Source organism: Phoenix dactylifera, chromosome 2, assembly GCF_051530095.1.
Source record: "Phoenix dactylifera cultivar Ajwa chromosome 2, Ajwa_hap1_PhDact_Kaust_v1.1, whole genome shotgun sequence".
Classification (NCBI taxonomy): domain Eukaryota; kingdom Viridiplantae; phylum Streptophyta; class Magnoliopsida; order Arecales; family Arecaceae; genus Phoenix; species Phoenix dactylifera.
Genome location: NC_143191.1, coordinates 38,118,023 through 38,129,191, shown reverse-complemented (window position 1 = coordinate 38,129,191; position 11,169 = coordinate 38,118,023). Strand labels below are relative to the sequence as shown.

General features: G+C 45.8%; 1 protein-coding gene and 1 long non-coding RNA gene across 2 annotated transcripts; one reads left to right on the top strand and one right to left on the bottom strand.

Annotated features, from left to right (window-relative positions):
- Positions 1-554: 554 nt before the first annotated feature.
- On the bottom strand, positions 555-4,596 carry CSLD4 (cellulose synthase like D4). Its single transcript, XM_026808997.4, has 6 exons — positions 4,121-4,596; positions 3,598-4,011; positions 2,647-3,451; positions 2,161-2,568; positions 1,692-2,068; positions 555-1,626 (listed from the first exon to the last, which is right to left on the bottom strand). The coding sequence occupies exons 1-6, from the start codon at positions 4,594-4,596 to the stop codon at positions 663-665; spliced, it is 3,444 nt and encodes a 1,147-aa protein (XP_026664798.1). The 3' UTR covers positions 555-662.
- A 5,876-nt stretch (positions 4,597-10,472) lies between these two features.
- On the top strand, positions 10,473-10,923 carry LOC113463481 (uncharacterized). Its single transcript, XR_003387770.3, has 2 exons — positions 10,473-10,603; positions 10,729-10,923. It is a non-coding gene; the product is annotated as an uncharacterized LOC113463481 (long non-coding RNA).
- The last annotated feature ends 246 nt before the right edge of the window (positions 10,924-11,169 follow it).

Here is an 11,169-nt window from a genome sequence, read left to right as displayed (position 1 = left end):
TTATTCTTACATTGCATAACATTATAGTAATAAAAGATAATAATATTTTTATGTTAGGAACGATATGTGTAATTTATTGATTATCATACTATAATGTTTATATAATATTATAGATAATATAAAATTAATTTTAGAGGTGCAGGTAAAATGGGCAGAATGGATATAAGCCAATTTCTTGTGATCCGTTTTACTGACTAATGTTTTACCTTCGCTAGTGCTGTGCGTGCAACTCACAGGTCTAGTTCCCTCTACGCCACAATAGATTACCTGCAGTATTATTTCACATACCAGATGCTTGCCGACCCCAAGAAGTCTAGAAAAAGATGTCTTCATAGTTACAATCTTACATTAATAGACCTTCAAAAGGAGGGGAAAAGAATATACATGCATACCCTATGCTTCGTAAAAGCAAAAACTCTGGAACGAGGAGTACAAAATCAATAAATTGTTCACAGAGAGTTTTCCTAAGTGTTCCCCTGATCTGATCTGTAGCGGGCAAAATCATCCATGCTGATCTAAAAAAATATTTCATTTGCTGCGATCCAATCCTGACCATCTCCGACGCAAAACAACGATCGAAAGCCCATCGATCTGCGATGGTTCGTCCATTTCTTTCAGAACAGAGCAAAGAGATGGAAAAAGCTCCACGCTACGAATGGGATTCATGGAAACTGAAAGGTTGCACCTGCCGCTGCCGCCCCCCCGCCCTGGGGTGGGCTGATCGAAATCCAAAGCAGGGACAGGGTGATGGCTATCAGCCCTGACCACACGAACACAATGGTGGGTGTCTTCCCTCGTCTTCCCATCAATCCCTTGGCGAAGGGGTAGAGATGGGCGAGCACCCAGAAGCTGAAGAAAGCCCCTCCCATGAGCTTGCTCCAGTTGGGCACCTCGCTGTACACGGTCCTGGCAAACCCGAAAGCAATCGCGATGATGTTCACCATCATGATGGTGATGGGCGGTATCATGAGCGACGTCCACCTGACGATGTAGAGGTCGGCATAGATGTCCTCCGCGTCGTCCCCCGCCGATTTGGAGGTGAGGGTGAAGGAGATCTCGATCCCAGCAATGACCTTGAGGAGGCCTTGGACGACGGCGTAGAGGTGGGCGCTGGTGCCGGAGATGAGCCAGAACTGCTCGTTCCGCCAGAACTCCTCCAGGCCGACGCCGGACCACTTGACCTCCAGAATGGCGATGCAGATGAGGAAGACGGTGATGATCAGGAGGTAGACGAGGAAGGCGACGCTGAGGGTCTGGACGATGAAGTGGCCGGTGAAGAGGGAGAGGGCGGGGAGGAAGCAGTAGACGAGGAGGAAGATGGAGGTGAATGGGTAGATGCCGACGTTGAGGTAGGCGATGCGCTGGAGGAACTTGAGCCGGGAGGAGGCGAGGAGGGCGTTGTTGCGTGAGAAGAAGATCTCCACGGAGCCGGTGGCCCAGCGGAGCACCTGGTGCAGCCGGTCCGTCAGGTTGATGGGGGCCGACCCTCGGAAGGCGTCGCGCTTGGTGACGCAGTACACGGACCGCCACCCCCGGTTGTGCATCCTGAACCCCGTCACGACGTCCTCCGTCACCGACCCGTAGATCCACCCCACGCGGTCTCCCCACTCCGTCTTGTCCTCGTACCTGCACCGATGTGTCAACGGAGTCCAGAAAACGACGAGCCAGAAAACATCAGAAAACACACGAACCAGCAGGAAATGACCGAGACAGCCTCGGCAACGGTGTGAGGATCGAGGGTTGGGCGAGGGACCCTGAGGGCACCGGGTGGGCGGCCATACTTGATCCCTGGGTGATCTGCGAGCGGCCGGCCCTGGAACTCGGCGATCGGAATGGACTCCGCAAGGGCTTCCGAGTTGCCGAAGCGCTTAGGCATGAGGGCTGCATTGAGCTCCCCGTCAAAATCCTCCGCCCTCAATGACTGCGTCTCCGCCTCCGCGTCCGCGGGATACATATCTTTCCTTCCTTTCTTGATGAACCACCCTTTGTACTCCACCGTACTTGGAGGGTCGAATCCATACAACGCAAACCGCCGGAACATGCAGCCAGTTCCCACGTACACTGGGCCCTGCAATCATGCATGTTTCAATTATAATACCACTAATGGCTAGCTAGATTATGATGATGAACCAAAGCAGCCGTGGCATGGCGGCCGGATACCTGGATTCCATCCAGGGCGCGCATGTTGCCGTCGAAGAAGACGGTGTTGTGGTTGGCGTAGCGGTCGGAGGGGTCGATGCCCTCGAACCGCTGGGGGAACTGGATGTAGCAGATGCGCTCGCCGCCGCGGTCCATCATGAAGCACATCCCCTCGCGGATGGCCTGGCAATTGTGGATGTAGTGGTCGCAGTCCAGGTTGAGGATGAAGGGGCCATTGGACATGACGGCCGACGCACGCACCAGCGCGTTCATCGCCCCTGCCTTCTTGTTGTGGTCGTACCCTGGCCGCTTCTCCCGCGACACGTACACCATCATCGGCAGCCGGATGTCCACGTCGCTGAAGTCGATCATCTGCTCCTCGTCCGGCAGCCCGAACAGTGGATCAGCTGAGGGCGGCTTCAGCATCACCTGCGGCGGCGGGCGGTTAAATCCAATAAAAATCTCAGTATTCGGCTGCAGCCGGAGGAAATGAGCCAATTAATTCACCTGGAGGATGCCGGCATGATCTCCTTTGGAGTGCTCGGGGGAGGAAATGGCCCAGGTCCCAGGCCAGTGTGTCCCGTCGGCCATCCACGTGGCTTTCTGGACCTTGATCGGCTCGAGCGGGTCGCCGCCGCCCTCCCTCATGTGCTTCAACATCTTCATCTCCTCCCGGGCATTGAACGCCTCGGACCGCCTCCGGATGGAATCCGGCAGTCCATTGACCCTCACCTTGAACTCGTCGTACTCCCTCTTCACCTTCCTCCGATCCTTCACGAAGTCCGTCCGCCGCTTGTTCTTGGTCGGATCGCCCTTCACGTTGAAGTAACTGTCCGGGTTCCTCGGCTCGACGTCATGCTTCCGGCAGAAGGGAACCCAGATGTTCGCAAAGCTGGCAGCCTCCGCCATGGCCTCGAAGGTGAGGAGAGCCCCTCCATCATCTGATACGTAGCATGCTAGCTTCTCCACCGGGTAGTCCACGGCCAGGATTGATAGGATGGTGTTCGCAGTGACAAGCGGGGGCTCCTTCTCCGGGTCGGCTGTCGACACGAAGACATCGACTCCGGGGAGGTCAGACCGCCCGTTGGGGTTGTCCGGGGACGGCGTCTCGAACTTGTCCTTGAGGACCGACAGGTTCGTCTCCCTGTTAATCGGGCGCAGCTTGGGGAGCACATCGAGCAGCCACGAGAAGGCGAACCAAATCTCGCACACAATCGACATTCCCCAAAGCCACATCGCTTCTTCATTTGGATGCTTCACTCTCCACCCCAGGAAGAAGAAGAGGGCGACCAGCCGACCAAATATAAGCAGCCTGAGTCATTAAAAACAGCAAGAACCCCAGCCCCTTCTTCTTCTAATTAGAGGCACAAGCATGTATATATATATAATAGGTAACTGAGACGACGACAACATTTTCGCAACTATATATATATATATATATATCTACAGAACACCAACCTGTAAGGGCTGATGACGGCAGCGGGCATCGGAATTTTTCTAGTGAGGGGCTTCCAAGGCTTGTCCGTGGTGTCGGGGATGCCGTCGCCGATGCCCTCGTCGATGTCATCTTCGTAGATGCCGTCCTTGGGCCAGAAGGCGTTGCCGTAGCCGTAGGTTCCCTTGGTCTCGAACAGCCAGCGATTGTGGTCGAACTCGCCCGTCTGGCTCCGCATCAGCAGCGACTTGCTCGAGTTCATCACCGACATGCGGCCGTCGGCCTTGGCATTGCCGGGGGCGGGGAGAGGGAGGGCGCCGGCGCTGAAGTCGGGCACATCGTCCTCGAGGTCTCCTATCTTGTAGGGCTCCTTGCAGCCAGGGCATGCGCCTCCGTCCTTCTGGGCATCCATGTAGCAGTCTCTGCATATCTTGAACCTGACATCGTACGTGGCGTTCATGCTTCTTCAAGAACTCTTCATCGCAGGATATACCGAAGCGCTCTTTAGCCAAAAGCAAGAAGCAAAGGAGGAGGAGGCGTATATACCTGCATTCACAAGGATCGATGTCCTCCCCCCGCTCGTCCCGCATGACCTTGCCATCGCAGGCAGGCATGGCGCACTTGGAGCCTTTGGCGCCGGCCATCTGGGGGTGGCTCACCTCCGAATCGATCACCTTGTCCATGAGGTGTGCCCTCGTGACGCTGTTGAATCCCCCAGTGAAGAGCGAGTTCGACACGTACTGCTCCTCGGCCTTCATCGCCACGGATTGCGCCTCCGTTCCATCCATTGGCTGGTTGTCCGGCGTCGGCGGAATCTGGACCGTGTAGTTCGTGTAGTCCCCCGACAGCTCGCCCGACATGTCGATATCCTCCCTTGAGAGGCTCACATACCGTCCGCTTGACGTCCTCCTGGCGAACTTCACCGTCTGCCCGGTCGTGTTCCGGCTGCTCTGAGAGCCAGCACCTCCTCCCGGGCTGCGGATCGCCTTCTTCGATGGATTGTGTGCTTGATTTGATGCCATCTTTCTGGGCTGTTCTTTTCCTCCGCTCTTCTAATCTCTGATCATTCTTTTGATTTCCAGGCTTTCATTATCGATTTCTGTTTCAGCAAACCTGAAAATTTGGCACTGGGCATATCGATTCCAACCACTGGCGTGTTGCATTAAAACATGGTATTCTAAGAAACAAATTTCAAAAGTTGATGCTGCAAAATGTAAATCTGAACTTGCCGATGCCTCATGGCGCCTTGGGAAACATAGCATATCAAGATAGGTAGCTCTAAAAATCTAAATTCTAATGTTGCGCTTTGGTTGCAAATTTTCTTGTAAACGAAGTGCAAGTGTGCGAGAAAGTATGGTGCAAAGACGTGGGCTGAGTCAGAAGGAGCTTAATGCGAACCATCACGAGCTCGGAAGAAGAGAGAGATGAGGAGGAAGAGAAAAGACGGGGGCTGAGTCAGAAGGAAGGGTTGGTATGTTGAGAAGTTGATGGCGGGAGACTAGGTCCATACTAATTTAAAGGGGAAGAATTCTTTGGCCGGTATTTAAGCAGGGTGTTATAAGAGTGATTGGTGTTGGAATCAAGCACAAAGCGAGGCTCGCGGCCCTTCATTTCTTTCTAGTTTCTACACAGTAGAGGCTCACACGACACTCGATCGGTAAGCCATTGAATCCTGTCGGAACAATAATTAACAGCCGTCAATGCCACAGGGCGAAAGACTAGGAGAAGAAAGAAACTAACTACACCTTTCGTTGGGCATGCAAAAGGAGTGATTTGATTTTATTTCTAGTTATTGCCAGATTACGAGTCTAGAAGCGTTCTCTCTAGCATCCAGAACGTCAAGGTCCATTAGTTGGATCCTTATCTTTCAAAGGCTTTAGACCGAATAGCTTCATATATGTATAATCCAGGAGCTTGATCAGAATTGGCAGTCCATGGAACGGATACTCAGGAGCTGCTTCATGTACTGGATTTTGAATCTTTGGCGAGTTACATGGAGCGTCCTGTGTAGTTACTGAATAGCAGATCTTGTTGCCAGTAAAATAAATAATTAAATAAATGAATAAAGTGCAATGAGTAATTCATTTTATTGCTGGATATTTTCTTTAAAAATCACATTTATTATAAATTTTCTTACTACAATTGATTGGCAGGAAGACAATTTTATTTGATATGTCAGTGACATCCAACTTAATTTTGTAGATAGCCAATCCACTGGAAATTTGGAACCACAACTCAGCACTACTCTCCATACCCAGAAAACCAAATATCTGCTTCATATTCTAGACTTTGATCATCACTTTGCCAATGATCTATAGAGATATACCTAGGAAACCTACATAATTCCATACCACAGAACAGAGCTTTTTCTCAGTTCTATTATTACCTTCAGACGTCAACCAGACTTCGTATAGGAATATACCATGCGTGTGAATATGGCGACCGCTCCTTGTTTTTCCATACCACCATAACCTCCCCTGCCTATACCGATGGACACTGCAGGCACCATATTTGCCATGACCACCATCACTACCACCTTTTTTACAATTACCAATCTCTACCACCCCCAGCACCATGGTCATTACTGCTACTGCTGCCACTTTCTTTTTTGCGACCACTATTACTACCACTGCCACTACCACCATCGCTACTATCTTTTCATCTTTTGTCGTTACCACTACCATGTTTACTACCATTATCTTTGCTACTATTACCAGCATCACTATCTTTACCACTATCAATAATATTGCCGTTGCCGCCACTATTGTCACTTCTAATGTCTTTGCCGCCACCATTGGTACCACTATTATCATTAAGGCCATCGCCACCCCAAGCACCACTACCACCATCTCCACCACTGTCATTGCTATTGCCGTTGCTGTTGTTAGAGTCACTGTGAACTATATAAAACTAATCTTGTAATGGAACTATATTTTGTCTTGCAATGGGTGTGGTGTCTGAAGTTTGGTAGAACTAAACCTCCCGCTATGCTTTTTTTAAAGAGACCTTCTAGCGCCCCCCCTTTGGTGTATTGGCATGAGAGAGAGAGAGAGAGAGAGAGAGAGAGAGAGAGAGAGAGAAGGAGAGTTTTGGCAAGATATTTTTTTGTTGTAGGAAGACTTTTCATGAGGCTTCTTGTAAGTTAGGCATATTATTTTGGCCTTTTTTGAATAAATTTAGCTTTTGTCCTCCCAATTTTTTCTTCCACTATTTTTAGTTGATTTAATTAGTGTTTGTTATAAATCTTAAATCGACACAATTAATCTGCTCTAGATAGCTTGCTGTTCTACATGCCGCAGTCACCTCCACACCACCACCAGCTCTTCCCCATCCATAACCCCCACCATCTCCACCGCCGCAACCACCTCCACATCTTTCACCACCACTGCCACCCACACCATTACCACCACCATATTGGTTGTGACCACCAACCTCCAAATCCATTACATTGTTTGATTGACTTTCAATTCTAATGTCTAGGCTGCTACTTCTGGTGCTGGTGGTAACAATGTCATCATATTCTCATAGAAGATGGTTTCTCTTCTACACAAGCCATAATAGCACAGACCATCAGAAGGGAGGCAGCAAAAGTTGCAACAAAGACTAAACCCCGCCAGGGGATCCTCCGAAGGAGACCCCCATTGTCCTCTCACTACAGGAAATTGGCAAATTTCCGACTCTGTATTGCCGATGCTAGATAGAGACGTTGACAATTTCTCCTCGAGCGACAAACCTTTCCAACACTTTTTAGAAGCATTGAAAAATAAAGGGCTCCGCCAACGCTTTTCTTAACATCGTTGGAAGCCGTCAATTACCGATGCTTATAAGCATTGGCGGAAGCCAAAATTCGACAACGCTCTCCATTTATCTCCCCCCACCCCACACCGACCTCCTCCATCAGCCCCAAATTCTTAATTCACCCCGACCACCCCCCTTCTCAACCCCTTTCACTATCTCAGCCCCAAATTACCCACCTCCGTCTCTCTCCACCGCATCTCTTTCTCCTCCTCCCCCTCCGACCCCCTCCATCAACCCCAAATCTCTAACCCACCCTGACTGCCCCCCTCCTCAGCCCTTTCACCATCTCAGCCCCAAATCGCCTCTCTCCGCCATTCCTCCCCCCTCTGCTAGCCTCCTCTCCTTGGCCAACTTCCTCCTATTCTTCTCCTCCTCCTCCTCCTGCACAGACCCCCCCCCCCCCCCCCCCGCCGCCCGCCCGCGCCAATCCACGGTGTTAGCGACGGAAGCTCTGACCGCCCGCCCTCCTCCAGCCGATTGTCGATCTCAACCATGCGTCCTATCTCCAGGTGATTTTCTTTGCTTACTTAAAGCATTGTTCTACTTGGCATTGTCCTACCCCGACTTGAGGCATTGCTCATATTTTTTAACTCCATACCGGAAGGCCTTTTAGTTCTCCACATTTGGAAGTGCCAAATATGATTGTTTTAATGCATCAGCACACTCCAAGTGAAGTGCCAAAATATTTACTTGGTGATATCCTACCTAAAATTTTACTTCATATCAATATGGGTGCATATACTTATGGATTTTCTTGCTCTATACAACACGTTCTTATGTTTTTTTTTAAAAAAAAGATACTAGTGTCAGGACATCTTGATGCTTAGCTATTATGACAATAAAAGTCTAGCTACTGTTTTAAAAAAAAATGACCATAAAAAACTCTAGATTATATGTTGATTTTGCTAGATTGCTGCACAATTTTTCACTTAGTGTCTAATTTTATTATCTTTTGTAGTCAAGTTGCAATTCAATCATTATTCTAATATAATGGACAAAAGTTGGTTAAATAAGTCGAGATCTAGCAACGAATATTTGAAAGAAGTTCAAAATTTTATTAAATTTGTTTTTGAGAAATCTAACATGAATGGAAAGATTTTCTGTCCATGTCAAAAATATGTAAATTGTTCTTCTCTCGCTCCAAAAATTGTTGAAGAATATTTGGTGTGGAATGGTTTTCTAAAAGGTTATACTAAATGGGTATTTCATAGAAAGTCCATATTGTCATCTTCATGTAACCAACCTTCATATATAGAACACACTTCTAGTTTTGGATCCAGTAATCCGAAAAAAAATTCTGTAGGAAAAGATGATATAACGGGCTTACTCAGAGATACTCTTGAACATAATATTAGAAATTTAACAGATTTTAATAGAGTACAAGAAGCAACTGCAATACATAATGAGCGAATAGTTACTAATTCTATGCATATTGAAGAACCTATACATTCTGATGACACAGCTCGGTATCATAACTTACTAAAAGATTGTAATTAAAAATTATATTCGGGTTGTAAGAATTTTATGAAGATTTCTTTTCTTGTGCATTTATTCCATTTGAAATATTTGAATGGATGGTCTCGCAAGCTTTCACTATGCTGCTTCAATTATTAAAGGATGCATTTCCGAAAGGTGTTACTTTGTCATTATTTTCTAATGAAGCCAAAAAATAGTACAACAATTAGATCTTAGATACGAAAGATACATAGTTATCCGAATGACTGTATTTTATACCATAGTGAAAATGTTAACCAAGAGCTGGGCCGAATATATAGATCTTTACGATAGAAAAAACATAAAGAAGACGAGCATGACTTGTTGAATGAAGTAGATGACTTGTAGATCCAGGATAATTTAATTGAAAGTTTATATATTAAGTTTTGTTGCAGTCTAATTATTTTAATTCATTTGCCTTCAATGTTTTAATGCATATTTTATTACATCTTCATAGATGGACAGAGGAGAGTGAGGACGAGACGGGGACCCACTCAAGCAAGGGAAGTGTGGCAACTCATGAGGGTAAGAAGACGTCATCCAATGCAACGAACTGGGGCATCCCGTCAAGAGGACTCGAAGCGTTTTATCAATTTTTTTAGGATCGGTTGCACGTAAGGGTCAGTTGTACCCGCTCAACTATGAAAAGTAAAACGATATGCTTTTTTCATGTAAAGTTGAACTTCTTAGAGTTGTATAGGTAAAGAATTGAATTTGATATTGTTTGTAACGAGGATCGCGAATCACGCGCAGTGAGAGTGAAAGAGCTGTGTGATAGGCAAAGGATTTAACCAAGAGAAGATACGTTAATTTACTTGCCGTCATAATTTTAATTTTCAATTTAACATTGTTATAACATTCTTTAGTTTAATATAGAGTAAGTTTGTGCTCTCTTTAGAGAGCTATGATTAGGTGTTAAAGTCCCTCAACCGCAAATGGAAATAATATATGACGAAGTTGAAGACGAACTACAAGGGCGAGGGTGTGATGGTGGAGGAAATTGCTCGTGTTTGTCCTCCTGATGTATACCCTTATCAGTGAAGGGAGCTTGTTCACTACTAGTTTTTCGAAAGAATACAAGTTATGTATATTCTCTTAGTACTTTATATTGTATTTATTATTAATATAGATTGCAAATATATACATCCAATATATTAAATTGTTTACTTTTTTTGGCAGATATATTCTGACATTAGTAGAGTTGTACGAGCATCTTAGTCAGTTTCTCACACTTTAGGCTCGAAGAGTTATGCGAGGCGTAGAGATGAATTCATAAGTTTTTTTGAAACTCTTTACAATTCTTAAAACTTATCATATATCATGTATCATAATATATAGCTTGCCAATATACTATTTGTTGTAGATGGAAGAGCATGGAAGGGAGCTTGGTGGGGTGGAGTTCTATAGAATGACTCACACCCACCGAGGTGGCATCATCATCGAATAAGACCAGTCGTGTCGAAGCTCAGATGTTCGCCGAATTGATGGGCCCGGAGCGTTATAGTCGAGTGAGGGGTTATGGTGTTGGATTTACCCCCATTTAATTATCTATAGTGAGCAGAAATACACAAGATGTCCAACAAGGTAGTAGCATTTAGAAGTTTGTAGACTGAAGGCAGCAATAGAGAAGATGAGGCAGAGGCATCATACAAGGATAGAGCATATGACGCAGAGCTATCAAACAAAGATACAATCTTTGAAAGCTCGGCTTGACCAGATTGCATCTATGTTGCATAGGTTTGTCCCTCCTTAGACAAATAACTACAACTATTTGAAAATTTTACATAATTATCATGTATTTTTGTATGAGCTTAATGATTTTCGTATTCTTAACTTCTAAACTTTCTATTTTTTTCTTGTAGGTTCGTGATACTTCATCTACTCATAGATATGATTATGATGATGCCATTGACCCCAAGATACCTCATAGACTATTTATTTAGGAGTTTTTTATGTGTATTTTTTTATGTTTTTGAATCCATTGTAAATGTAAATCGACAATGTAAATGTAATCATATTTGATAATATGAACAAAATTTTAAAATTTGTTAAAATAATTTTATTTTAAAAAATAACTCTAACGCTTTAAAGCGTTGTTAAAAGAAGCAACTGTCGATGCTTAAAAGCAACGCTTTTACAAGACGTCAGTAATTAAAATTTCGACACTTACATTGTCGACGCTTTTACAACGCTTTAGAAAGCGTCGGCAATAAAAATACGAACACTTTATAAGTGTCGGTATATGCATTAAAAAGTGTCAGTTTTTTTTTTTTTTTCCTCCTCCTGCTGCTGCTGCTGCTGTA